The sequence below is a fragment of the Hylobates moloch genome, unplaced genomic scaffold, assembly GCF_009828535.3.
Source record: "Hylobates moloch isolate HMO894 unplaced genomic scaffold, HMol_V3 SCAFFOLD_20, whole genome shotgun sequence".
Taxonomy (NCBI): Eukaryota; Metazoa; Chordata; class Mammalia; order Primates; family Hylobatidae; genus Hylobates; species Hylobates moloch.
In genome coordinates, this window is record NW_026652295.1 from 31,453,223 (window position 1) to 31,467,007 (window position 13,785).

At 51.9% G+C, this 13,785-nt stretch overlaps 1 protein-coding gene across 2 annotated transcripts; it reads left to right on the forward strand.

Annotated features, from left to right (window-relative positions):
* The first annotated feature begins 4,600 nt into the window (after nucleotides 1–4,600).
* BRD2 (bromodomain containing 2) lies at nucleotides 4,601–13,105 on the forward strand. Of its 2 annotated transcripts, none has more exons than XM_032141400.2 (12): nucleotides 4,601–4,743; nucleotides 6,273–6,576; nucleotides 7,189–7,326; nucleotides 7,835–7,973; nucleotides 8,055–8,269; nucleotides 8,367–8,741; nucleotides 9,251–9,379; nucleotides 9,567–9,818; nucleotides 9,938–10,200; nucleotides 11,627–11,931; nucleotides 12,140–12,262; nucleotides 12,380–13,105. In XM_032141400.2, exons 1-12 carry the CDS (start codon nucleotides 4,718–4,720, stop codon nucleotides 12,514–12,516), a joined length of 2,406 nt encoding a protein of 801 aa, XP_031997291.1. In that variant the 5' UTR covers nucleotides 4,601–4,717; the 3' UTR covers nucleotides 12,517–13,105. The 2 variants fall into 2 exon arrangements, with proteins under 2 accessions (XP_031997291.1, XP_031997293.1); XM_032141402.2 differs by lacking the exon at nucleotides 4,601–4,743 and adding an exon at nucleotides 6,832–6,923 and having other exon boundaries at nucleotides 6,442–6,576.
* The last annotated feature ends 680 nt before the right edge of the window (nucleotides 13,106–13,785 follow it).

The window sequence follows — 13,785 nt, forward strand, 5'->3', positions numbered from 1 at the left end:
GACGAGGGCGAGAAACTACCTCTCCAGTCGTCGCACCACACGACACCAGGGAAAGGGCCCCTCTCTCCAGACCCTCATATCTCCAAGTCCAGGCCCCATTTTCCTCCGCTGACAGCTCAGCAGCGCGCGCTTCCGCTGGATTCAGGCCAGGACCAGCCAAGCCGCACCTTACACCCACCAAGGAGGAAACAAGCCTGGCCGCCCGAGGCTACCCCGCTAGGCCGCGGGTAGTGGGGGAGGGGGCGCTGAGACAGGAGGTCAGCACCCGGGCGCGGGCTCCCGCCCCACGAAATGCGCGCGCTCCAAGCCCAGCCACCGGAGCTGCGGTTCCGGCCCGGACGCCTGCGCACTACGGCTCTACCCGCAGCCTCTGGCCCTCCTTCCCCCTCCCCCAGTCAGGGCGCACCCTTGCGCCTGCGCTGTGCGTGTTCCTGGTCTGCGGCAGCCATGCTGAACCCGTATGGAGAGGCGAGTGGGGGGGAAGAGTCGAGGACTGCGGGATAGGAAGCTGGGGCTATGGACAAGCAGCAGCATTATAGCGCTCTGGGTTTTGGGACGTAGGCGTGGGCCATGCGGCCCCCTTGGCCCCTTGCGCGACCCCCAGGAACGTTCGGAAAACTGGTCCTCGTGGCTGGGGGAAGGGGGCGGGCGGGCACGTGACCCCGGTCAGCCAATCTGGGTGCTGCTGACGTGGCCGCGCGGCCCCGATGCTCTCCCCACCCCCCAGCCCGTTCGGGAAGGGAGGGGCTGGGGGCTACGCCCCCTCCCCCAACACGGCTTCGTTTTCCGGGGGGGTTGACACCCCGGATTACATACCCCGTACCAAGCCGAGGGCAACTTTGGAGGCCCCCTGGAAGGCTTTAGGATCCAGGTGAGAAGGGGCCCTTGTGGGGCGGAGATGTTGTCAAGTGCTTAACCAATGGTGGGGAGTCCGGGAGGGGCATTCTTGGGGTTCAGAAAAGAATCCTGAGAGTGGGAAGATTTGTCCTTCAAACCTTTTACAGCCAATGGGAGCGTGGAGGGGGGGCGAGCGGGAGAGGGCCACGGGGGGGGAGGGGAATGGCCAGCCTCATGCCTCCATACCAATTGGAGGGCAAAGGGGTTAGGGGGCGGTGTGGCCCCCCCATTCCATTCGTCCCCTGGGGGTACAGCAGCCGGGAGCCAGGTGAGAAGGGATCCATCGGCGGCCGAGGGAGGGGTGACCTGGCGGTGGGCTGAGAAGTGGTGGCTGTGGCCCTTACCCGTGGATGTGAATGCTTTAGGAGTTGGCCACCCATGTTGTGAACTGAGGTTGTTCCCAGGCGCCAACTTCCTTTCTCCCCAGAGCCTCTGGAGGGAGCATTGCTTATGCGCCCTTTGTGTCCGCGGTAGGGGAGCTCCAGTCGTCACACCGCAGGCTGGAGGTTACGCTTTGAGTCGCTTACCGAATTTGTGTGCATTCACGTGGACACGGCCTGTGGGGCCTTTTGCCCCTGTAGGGTCTTTACTGAGCACGTGTCTACTCCAGGCTGGGGGACTTACAAGCTGAAAGCTTGAGGTCTGCTTAGGAACAGAAACCAGGCCCAAGGTGGGTGCTGGCAGTAGGGGGTCTAGACAGCATGGTCTGAGATGCGAGGGAGGCTCAGGACCTGGAATGATTTCACAGCTCCCAAGGTTTCGGGTTTCTCCAGGGTGGCCTCTTCCATCGCCTCCCTCATCCCCTCCCCCAGTCCTGAACAGTTCTCTCCTTGTGTACTGCGGGGGAGGGAACGGAAAGGAGGAAAGAGTTACTTTCCCAAATTACTGAGCAGCAATAGCCTCCCTGGTGACTCATGTGGGGGAAGGGACGATAGAGGACCGGGAGGCAGTGATTTTCCGGAATGTAGGGAATAAACGAGAGCAATGTCTGGCTGCCCTTTTCCTTTCTAAGGCCTAGTATTTTCTCAGCTTCCTAAGTTTTTATTCCGTGGCCGGCCCCCTGATGGGCCTCTGTCCTGGCCTGCAGAGCCCCGGTGGAGAAAAGCAGATTTGGGAGGTTGGGCCACTAGGGGGAGGGGAGAAGGCCTCTGCAAAGTTGCTGTGTCATTGCCCTCCCCGCTGCAGCCACCGGAACGGGGCCGCTTGTACTTTTGGGGGCCAGGGCCTGATCCCTGGCTGGGGGAAGGGGACTCTGCTCTCCCGATGCTCATTTTCCCCCGCCCTCCTGGGGTTTGCCCTATTCGGGGGGTCAGAAGACGAGAGATTGGCGGCCATTTTAGACGCAGTAACCGAGGTTGGAGTTGAAGGGCTACTGCAGAGGAGGGAGGGTGGCGTGGTTGCAGCTCAAGGACCTAGGCCCTTACGAGCCCTTCCCGGGGGAGGGGGAATCTTACCGTATATTTGTTTACCTACGTTGATTACTTTTCCCAGATACGTACACAAGTTTGTTTTCTCCCTGGTAGCGAAGAAAGGGGAAACGGGGGAGGGGACGCCCCGCCAAAGCCCAGGTTTTCTCGGGCGGGGGAAATCCTTTCACTCTCTTGTAAGGGGGCGGGGACGGCCCCAGAGATGCTCTGGAGATCCTGACTTTGGGCTCTGGTTGAGTCACAGAGTCTGCACCCTTATGTTTAGATAACCAAGTTAGGAGGAAGACTTAAGAGTAAGTTAGGGGGAGGGGGTGAAAGTGAGCTCCCAAAATGGCTCCTGCCCCTCCTCGGAGGCGGACGGCCGGGGGGAGGGGAGGAGGGGGAGGGCTAGTCTGAGCCGCAGCCGCCGCCTCCTCCGCTCGCCCTCCTCCCTGGCGCTGACCGATGGACGAGCCGCTCCGTGGGGAGGACTCCGGACCCTGGTGGGGGGGCGGGGGGGTTCTTTCGCCCCCGTGGCGGAGGGCCCCTAAGAGGCGGATACGGGTCTGCCCTTGGGGGTGATGTGTCGTGTGGGGAGAAAGGTCCGAGCTCGCCTGGGGGTGGGGGGGGGGGTTTCCCTTAAGTCATCCCTCCCAGGACTTGTTTTTCCTGCTCTGAGCCGGACGCCGGAATGGAGTTTGAGGAAGAGGTGAGGTGTGTTGCATTGTATAGGGTAGATGGATGCGTTTGGTGATTTTAATCCCACTTTAGGGTTGCCGAGGTTTTGTCGAACGAGCAGGAATGTATTGGTAATTGTAGGTGTGAGTGGGGAGGGATTAGAAAGCGGCTTGGACGGGCAAATTTCGGAGACGTATTTTAGCTTTTGTGGTCTTTGGGACTAAACAGTAGTAAATAATGAGTGTTTTGCTCGTCTTTCCATCGTTTGGCTTGAGGGAGGGAGTGGAGTATTTTAAGACTCTGGAAAGACTGTGTTTTAGACTGTAGGGCATGGGAACGTTAGATCCCCTCATCGCCGTTCTGAAGCCCGTAGCTGTTCGCCGTAGAGCAGGAGGCCGCGGCTTCTAAGATGGCGTCTTCTTCCTCGTTTCAGATTCTTCGCTGCAGCTGCCTTACCGCCGAGAACCACCACCCGTCGGGCGTCTTGCGGCCACACCCCTGGCGGGCCGAGGCAGGCTACGCCCACGCGACCCCTCCCGTTTCCCTGTTCTGGCCAATGGAGGAGCTACGAATGGCACGACCTGCTCGAGCTTGGCAGTCTCCAGTTGCGCTGTGCATGGAAGCCTGGGAAGACTTTGTTGGAAGGGAGGCGGGGAGAGAGTGCTGGAGGCTCTGGGGCGATGGCTTCCGCACCCCTTCCAACCATCCTCTTTCCCTGGAGTCGGCGGACCACAGCATAGCCAATTGGCTTGGAGATGTGGCGGGTTGCCACTTCCCTGTGGGTCTCTGCGGCACTCTTCTGCCTGGTGACTGACACCTTGGAAATGAAGTTTATGACGTCATCGTTGCGGCTGGCCAATAGAAAGAGCTCCCGCGGAGAGGTGTTCCTTCCCCTTCGACTCAGCTTCTTCACCCGCGTGAACGAGCGCGCGCGCGCGGAGGGGGTGGGGAAAATCTCAAGCAGGGTGGCGCGCATGAGCGGCGAAGCTCCACCTCCCCGCCTATATATAAAGGGCTGGCGCGGGGCTCCGCGGCGCCATTTCGCGCTGGAGTGGAGCATCCTCTAGAACGAGCTGGAGGATTCTGCCTACCGATACAGAGCCTTCGAGTCGTCCGGGGCCGCCATTACAATCCACCTCCATCCGCTTGGAAATGGCCTTCGTCCCGGCCTATGACTGGTCCCAGCGGACAGTACAGACCCCATAGAAGCCCCTGAAGCTCCCCTTTTTCGGGCCCCGCCCAATCCTCGGAGTCTGTCCACCCCCTCTACTCCGCCCTCAAGAGGATTTCAAAGATGGAGGCGGCGGCTCCCTAAACCACTTTTCGTGTTCATCCGCCTCCATCCGAGATCGAAACGGGACCTCGTCGGCCCCGTAGGGTCCCGACAAGAAGAGGGGATCCCTGCAGACCAACAGCGGGCTATATTGACGACGGTGTCTGAGATCGGGGACCGTCTTTTGAAGAGTCAGTCCCTCCTTAGTCGCCCGCCTCAGCTGAGGCTGCCGCCATTTTCTTGCTGTCCGCCGTCTGCAGAGCGCGCCAAGCTGCCCGGAGCTCTCCGAGAGGCCCCAAAGAGACTGCTTTCGTGCCAGCCAGGCAGGGGGTTTGTCGCCTGGAGGCCCAAGAGGAACGGCCTCCCCCCAACTTACCGGGTTATGCTGGACCGGGCGGTGAGGGGAACCGAGGCCACCCGGACTTTCCGCGGCTGAGGGCAGCGCCGGTTCCCTGCGGTCAAGATGCTGCAAAACGTGACTCCCCACAAGTACGTTTCCGCGAGCCGACTGTGGGAAGGGGATGTTGCGGGACGGCGGCACAGGGGTGTGGGGCGCCGTGTTGGGAGTACGGAGCGGCCTCGGCGCGCTGCTGTTTTGCGGCGCAGCTGTTGACTCGGCCGCGCGGAGGGGATTGAGCGACGGTTTTGGAACAGTGGTGGCGGCCTGGCTCCTGCGCATGGAGGGGAATACAGGTTGTCAATTTATATACTATTCATGCTGCCGTGGCCCAGTCTTAAGCGAGTCAGGGAGAGCTAGTTTGACGGTGGAGTGTAGTGAGGGTGGACAGCAGGTCTGGCGTTTGGTGCGTCTGGTGTCTAGCGGCGGTTTGTCAGCTTTTCAGGGGGATTCACGGCCACCTCTAGCGCCCTGTAGGGTTGGTTGCCTTGGTGACAGAGCGCTTAAGGGACTGGCAACGGGGATTCCCAGAGATGGGTAAAGGGATCACTTTCCCAAGTCTGCAGGTTCCTAATGCCCAGGGCATGTCACTAAATCTTTTGTTTTCTTTGGGTGGGTGGGTTGTGTGTGTTGTTTGTTGGTGGAGGGATTGTTTTTTTCGTAACACTAAGAGTTTGATTCAGGGCAGGAGGGTAGAGCTAAGGTTCCTAGTTCAGCTCTGCGATGTAAACAATGAGATTCCCATATGATGTCTTAATTCTTAGGTGGTAGGAAACGCTGATCCAAGGAGCACCAGAGGGACTGTAAATGAACCACTGTTAGCGTTTGGTGTCCGGAGTTGGTGCTACAGGGGGAACTGGTAGTGGAATCGTGTTGCGTAGTGGATGGGTAGAAGGGGGCTATCACTTGGTGACCTTGACTGTTGTGTACGGCTTTTTGACTTCCTTGGAGTGAGGAGACTTTGATTTGGTGCGAATAATTTTGGGGGCCTGGCAGTTTCGGGTTGTGAAGTCTGACAATGTTTCCTTGTCTGGATTTGTTTTTAAGTTGGTATGGTTCTTTCTCTGGGTTTCTAGTCTATGTTCTGTTGTGGCGTGAACTACCCAGACCTTGTGGAAGATGGTGCTCTCTCTTCTATCGAGGTGGATTATTCTGTGTCTTACCAGCATTTTATGGAATTTTTTATATCCATAATTTGTTCTCTTCCTCTTCACCAGTGCTCAACCACCATGGCAACCACCAAACCCCTAGTGAGGAGGAAGCTTGGGGTTTGAGTTTCTTAGCTCCACCCATTTTGCTTAAGCCCCATCCCCATAGGGCTGTAGTTCTGAGATGTCGTGCCCTGTCAGAAACAATTTTGGAGTTTTTTAAAATATGAAAAAGAACAGAGCCCATCAGACTTCAGAAGGTGGCATCTAGATAGTATACTAAAAATATTAATAAAAGGAAGGCGAGGCCAGCAATCCACAGATTGTTTGGATATTGTTTCTGCTTAAGAAGCACTTGACATAAGCTTAACCACCTCACTAGGGCCAGCACCTGGATTCATCAGACCATTGTGCAGATGCACTTTTTCCTGATTTGGACGATATTGCCCTAATTTTGTTTCCCATCTTTACAGGCTCCCTGGGGAAGGGAATGCAGGGTTGCTGGGGCTGGGCCCAGAAGCAGCAGCACCAGGGAAAAGGATTCGAAAACCCTCTCTCTTGTATGAGGGATTTGAGAGCCCCACAATGGCTTCGGTGCCTGCTTTGCAACTGACCCCTGCCAACCCACCACCCCCAGAGGTGTCCAATCCCAAAAAGCCAGGACGAGTTACCAACCAGCTGCAATACCTACACAAGGTAGTGATGAAGGCTCTGTGGAAACATCAGTTCGCATGGCCATTCCGGCAGCCTGTGGATGCTGTCAAACTGGGTCTACCGGTGAGTAGAGGCATTGGAGCCCGGGAGGTATGGGGTGAGCAAGAATGCGTGTGAATGGGGGTGGTCTGCCTAGGGTAGATGCTGCGGCCCCTAGGGAGTTCCCATTTCTCCCCTGTAGGGCAGTTAGCTACCAGGTTTCTGGATATCTTGGTCCTTTGCGATTGATCCGACCGCTTGCTGTAACTATCTTGGCATCTTTCCTTGTCCCCTCCATGTGTCCTTCCTTAACTTTTGTGCCCTGGCTCCATTTTACAGATTCCCACCTCGGGTTGGGAGAGGACCACGGTGGCCAAAATTCTTAGCTTCTTCCTCTCCCTCATGCAGCCCATGGATAGCCAGCCCCAGAGGTAATGTCACAGGATGGGAAGTTTCCAGAGTGGGTGGGAGGTGGGTGGTTAAAGAAAGGCAGCAGGGGCCTCCCTGTGGATGTCAAGAATCTTTTTTATTTATTTACGTATTTTGTCCCACAGTTTAACTGGGGCCGCAGTTTAAGTAACTATTCCTTTGATGCATAGGGGGTGTGTGTGTGTGTGTGTGTGTGAGTCAGGGATTGGTAGTCTCCCTATAAGCATTTATTTTTCTATGGTTCTGATCTAACATTTTTTTATTTAGGATTATCACAAAATTATAAAACAGCCTATGGACATGGGTACTATTAAGAGGAGACTTGAGAACAATTATTATTGGGCTGCCTCAGAGTGTATGCAAGATTTTAATACCATGTTCACCAACTGTTACATTTACAACAAGGTGAGTTTTTCTGTGTGTTCATTTAGTAGGTGGGGAGAAACGGTAACTTCTATTATTGCTGGATACTTTGTCTACATAAAGTTTAAATCTTTTGCTACTGAAGGTGTTATCCAGGTAGGGTAGTCGGAGTCTTAACCTGACTCTAGATGGTACTATTGAACACAGTGATGTGACTTCAGAGCTCCAGTTCAAGGTTATTTAGAACACTTCATACTTGGGGGTGGTGGTCCCGTTTCTTAGAAAGCACCGGAGACCTGAGTAGACCAGGGATCTGTTTTCTTGTCAGCTCTCAAGTTTTTTCTTCTTTCAGATTTTGGGAGATAGAGTTAGGAGAAAGTGGAAATTAGTAGTGGCCTGGAGTAGGAAATTTTCTTTAAGATTTGATGACAAGATGACTTGTGGGGATATGGTAATGGCCTAGGGCCTGAATGCCTCTGAGAAAGATGGTGTGTATCTATCATCTGCTGGCATTTTTGAACTTTCTTTATTGCTGTCTGTGTTCTTATAGCCCACTGATGATATTGTCCTAATGGCGCAAACGCTGGAAAAGATCTTCCTGCAGAAAGTTGCATCAATGCCACAAGAAGAACAAGAGCTGGTGGTGACCATCCCTAAGAACAGCCACAAGAAGGGGGCCAAGTTGGCAGGTAGGAAGAGTGGGAGTTTTGCAAATGGACAGCTAAAGATGGGAAAGAGAATCAAACTACACTTTTTTCCTTTTTTTCTAGCGCTCCAGGGCAGTGTTACCAGTGCCCATCAGGTGCCTGCCGTCTCTTCTGTGTCACACACAGCCCTGTATACTCCTCCACCTGAGATACCTACCACTGTCCTCAACATTCCCCACCCATCAGTCATTTCCTCTCCACTTCTCAAGTCCCTGCACTCTGCTGGACCCCCGCTCCTTGCTGTTACTGCAGCTCCTCCAGCCCAGCCCCTTGCCAAGGTATGATCTGTGGATTTTCTCTGGGCAGCAGGGAGGCAAGGGTCTTAAGTAAGGTGGGCTTGGAGTGACAGGTTCTCTATCTTGTTTCTTTCTTCAGAAAAAAGGCGTAAAGCGGAAAGCAGATACTACCACTCCTACACCTACAGCCATCCTGGCTCCTGGTTCTCCAGCTAGCCCTCCTGGGAGTCTTGAGCCTAAGGCAGCACGGCTTCCCCCTATGCGTAGAGAGAGTGGTCGCCCCATCAAGCCCCCACGCAAAGATTTGCCTGACTCTCAGCAACAACACCAGAGCTCTAAGAAAGGAAAGCTTTCAGAACAGTTAAAACATTGCAATGGCATTTTGAAGGAGTTACTCTCTAAGAAGCATGCTGCCTATGCTTGGCCTTTCTATAAACCAGTGGATGCTTCTGCACTTGGCCTGCATGACTACCATGACATCATTAAGCACCCCATGGACCTCAGCACTGTCAAGGTACCCACTGCATGGGGCAGGTGGGATGCTCAGGCAGTGATGGGAGCCTAGGTGCAAAACAATAAGTCTCCTTATGTGGGCACACAGCGGTCTTTGGTTCTTGGCATTTTACTTTTATAAAATAATAATGGAACAGAAGGTCTGGTGTTTGAGAATTCGTATTTCCTGGAGTTTGAAACAGTAGGGTGGGGTTTCTTTGTCTTGAGAACAATACTGACTGTATAATTAAGTACTAATGTTGTGGCAGTGTTGGGTTAAGGAAGTTATGGGGTGGAAAGACAGTCATAGTCCACCTCTCCTCTGTCACTTAGAAATGATTTCTTTTTCTAGACATAAATATTTCTTCAACCCACCCAAATTCCTTTGACTTCAAACTTGAACCCCAGGGCACAGATCCTTAAGGTCATCCCCACTGTGCTCTCAAGAGAGGGCTCTTGTGGTGTCTGGGGTTGGCAGGGAAAGGTGAGTCTTCCTGCCTGTGCAGCTTCTGATGCTGCCTCCTTCTGCAGCGGAAGATGGAGAACCGTGATTACCGGGATGCACAGGAGTTTGCTGCTGATGTACGGCTTATGTTCTCCAACTGCTATAAGTACAATCCCCCAGATCACGATGTTGTGGCAATGGCACGAAAGCTACAGGTGAGTGGAAAGGTTGGAGTTTGAAAAATAAATGGTATGGGGAGTTATTTTGTCATCTGTGCTGCATAGCCTCAACATGAGGGTCTCACTGTTGTGTACAGTTGTAGATTGGAGCTATATTCACTTGGTGGCTGGGTATGCAGGGCACTGTTTCTCAGCATAGTTTTGAGTTTGTGCCTCTTTCTAGGATGTATTTGAGTTCCGTTATGCCAAGATGCCAGATGAACCACTAGAACCAGGGCCTTTACCAGTCTCTACTGCCATGCCCCCTGGCTTGGCCAAATCGTCTTCAGAGTCCTCCAGTGAGGAAAGTAGCAGTGAGAGCTCCTCTGAGGAAGAGGAGGAGGAAGATGAGGAGGACGAGGAGGAAGAAGAAGAGAGTGAAAGCTCAGACTCAGAGGAAGAAAGGGCTCATCGTTTAGCAGAACTACAGGAACAGGTATTTTGTTACTCTTAAAAGTTTATTGGGTAAGGGGTTCATGCCTTTTGTCTTAATTTTTTCTTCTTGTTATTTTATCTTTATTTACTTTTTCCACTTCATGTTTTTTTTTCCTTTAGCTTCGGGCAGTACATGAACAACTGGCTGCTCTGTCCCAGGGTCCAATATCCAAGCCCAAGAGGAAAAGAGAGAAAAAAGAGAAAAAGAAGAAACGGAAGGCAGAGAAGCATCGAGGCCGAGCTGGGGCCGATGAAGATGACAAGGGGCCTCGGGCACCCCGCCCACCTCAACCTAAGAAGTCCAAGAAAGCAAGTGGCAGTGGGGGTGGCAGTGCTGCTTTAGGCTCTTCTGGCTTTGGACCTTCTGGAGGAAGTGGCACCAAGTGAGTTAGAGTAGGAAGCAGAGACTAGTATGGCTATTTCTGTCTGTCTGGGGGATGCCATCTCTCTTTGCGAAGATATTTCTAAATGGCCAGTTAACAGATACAATAGGCTTTGAGCAGTGGTCTCCAACCTTTTTGGCACCAGGGACCAGTTTCGTGGAAGACATTTTACCACGGACAGGGTTTGAGGGGATGGATTTGGGATGAAACTGTTCCACCTCAGATCATTGGGCCATTGGATTCCCATAAGGAGCATGCAGCCTGGATATCTACCACATGCACTTCACAGTAGGGTTCATGCTCCTATGAGAATCTAATGCTTCTGCTGATCTGACAGGCAGTGATGCCCACATGCCGGCTGTTCACCTCCTGCGTGGCCCAGTAACAGGCCACGGATTGGTACTGGTCTGGGGGTTGGGACCCCTGGCTTTGGGCGTCACAGGGTGTTTCACAGCTACTCTGACGGTGCACTCAAAGTAGCCATAAAGTAGAAACATGAAGATGGCTGGGTTCCAATAAGACTTTATTTGCAAAGACAAGTGGCAGATCAGATTTGTTCCCTGGGCCATATAGTTTGCCTGTTGCTGTAAATCAATGAGTCTAGACTTTTGTTTTTCATGGCGTAGTAGTTTTTGGTTTTTTGGTTTGGTTTTTTTTTTTTAAGACTCCAGGCTGGAGTGCAGCGGCGCGATCCAGGTTCACTGCAAACCTCCACTTCTCTGGTTCAAGCGATTCTCCTGCCTCAGCCTCCCAAGTAGCCAGGATTACAGGCATGCCCACTACGCCCAGCTAATTTTTGTATTTTTAGTGCGCAGCTAATTTCTGTAGTTTTAGTAGAGATGGGGTTTCGCCATGTTGGGCAGGCTGGTCTTGAACTCCTGACCTCAAGTGATCTGCCCGCCTTGGCCTCCCAAAGTGCTGGGATTACAAACGTGAGCCACTGCACCTGGCCCATGGTGTACTTTGGTAGTGTTTTAGGGAGCAGAAAGACCCATGCCAGTATACTTAAGCAGATATACCTTGTTTTATTGTGCTTCACTTTATGGAGGTTTTTTTTAGATACTACTTTTTTTTAATTGAAGATTTGTGACAACCCTGTATGGAGCAAGTCTTTCAACACTGTTTTTCCAACATATTTTTGTGTCACATTTTTAGTAATTATTTTTTCATTAAGGTATGTATGTACATTGTCTTTTTAAAGACATGTTATTGCCCACTTACAGTCAAGAGCATAGTGCAAACAACCAAATAAAATGCTCTGTTTCACCTATACAGTGTCCCAGTAGCCCACCTCTGACTTGGCCATTGAATGGAAAAACAGAAGCTCCACTCTGGGCAGGAAATAGGATCACTGAATTATAGCAGTGGGAACATACTGGGAGAGGTTAATGAAGCTTCTTTTGCTGACAACTCTTTTTGCCCATAGGCTCCCCAAAAAGGCCACAAAGACAGCCCCACCTGCCCTGCCTACAGGTTATGATTCAGAGGAGGAGGAAGAGAGCAGGCCCATGAGTTACGATGAGAAGCGGCAGCTGAGCCTGGACATCAACAAATTACCTGGGGAGAAGCTGGGCCGAGTTGTGCATATAATCCAAGCCAGGGAGCCCTCTTTACGTGATTCAAACCCAGAAGAGATTGAGATTGATTTTGAAACACTCAAGCCATCCACACTTAGAGAGCTTGAGCGCTATGTCCTTTCCTGCCTCCGTAAGAAACCCCGGAAGCCCTACAGTACGTATGAAATGAGATTCATCTCATGGTTCTGAGGACAGTTTAGGAAAGATGGTGGAATCTGTTCGCATTCAGGATTGTCAGCTCCCAGGATAATGGGGTGTGTTGGTTGGCTTTTTAGGTTCAAGAAAGGAACTTGGGAACCTAGGGGCCCATAATAAGATGCTTGGGGCAATCTTAATGTATCCTGATAAATTTCTTTCATTAGCCATTAAGAAGCCTGTGGGAAAGACAAAGGAGGAACTGGCTTTGGAGAAAAAGCGGGAATTAGAAAAGCGGTTACAAGATGTCAGCGGACAGCTCAATTCCACTAAAAAGCCCCCCAAAAAAGGTGAGTATATACTTTCAGGCCACTACAGATTGACTGCATCCTGCCTTCTTGACTGTCTTTTATTGACAAACGAAGATTCAGACTTGAACGTCTTTAACTTTCAAATTTGTTCTGCAGCGAGTGAGAAAACAGAGTCATCCTCTGCACAGCAAGTAGCAGTGTCACGCCTTAGCGCTTCCAGCTCCAGCTCAGATTCCAGCTCCTCCTCTTCATCGTCGTCGTCTTCAGACACCAGTGATTCAGACTCTGGCTAAGGGGTCAGGCCAGATGGGGCAGGAAGGCTCCGCAGGACCGGACCCCTAGACCACCCTGCCCCACCTGCCCCTTCCCTCTTTGCTGTGACACTTCTTCATCTCACTTCCCCCTGCCCCCCTCTAGGAGAGCTGGCTCTGCAGTGGGGGAGGGATGCAGGGACATTTACTGAAGGAGGGACATGGACAAAATCACATTGAATTCCTAGCCCCATTGGGGAGTGACTTCTTGGACACAGAGCCCCCATTCAAAATGGGGCAGGGCAAGGGTGGGAGTGCAAAGCCCTGATCTGGAGTTACATGAGGCCATGGCTGCCCTATTCACTTCTAAGGGCCCTGTTTTGAGATTGTTTGTTCTAATTTATTTTAAGCTAGGTAAGGCTGGGGGGAGGGTAGGGCTGTGGTCCCCTCAGCCTCCATGGGGAGGGAAGAAGGGGGAGCTCTTTTTTTACGTTGACTTTTTTTTTCTACTCTGTTTTCCCTTTTTCCTTCCGCTCCATTTGGGGCCCTGGGGGTTTCAGTCATCTCCCCGTTTGGTCCCCTGGACTGTCTTTGTTGATTCTAACTTGTAAATAAAGAAAATATTATTCAAGTTTTGAGTTACCTTAATATTTGCTTTTGTAGTGTTTCAAAAGGAACATCATAAGAACTGTCTTGATAATTTTGAGGAAAATATTACTGCAGAGAGAAAAGGCAATAGCTACCCTATAATTAGATTGTCTTAATTTTTAAACCAGTAGGCTTTTGCTGTGTTTTTAACAAAGTAAATCTATCTGACTTTTGTAAACTGAGTCCTTAGAAGTAATCTTTAGGTCTACAATTTGCTCTTGTTTAAATGAAAAATAGTTCTGTGGCTCATTCATGCTTTAACCAAGAACTCAAAATTTTGAGGTAGACTTTAGGTTTTTCCCTGTGGCACCGGATGTGTGAATTTTCTCCTGAGCAGACTTAAAATGTGAGAAAGGGGTGGGAGGTAGCCAAATAAGTACTTTATGCATTGAGTTTATTGCCTTTTAAAAGGCAGTTGGCCTGTAATCCCAGCACTTTGGGAGGCCGAGGCAGGTGGATCACGAGGTCAGGAGATCGAGACCACGGTGAAACCGTCTCTACTAAAAATACAAAAAATTAGCCAGGCGCGGTGGAGGGTGCCTGTAGTCCCAGGTACTCGGGAGGCTGAGGCAGGAGAATGGCATGAACCCGGGAGGCGGAGTTTAGTGAGTCGAGATTGCACCTGGGTGATAGAGTGAGACTCCGTCTCAAAAAAAAAGTAAT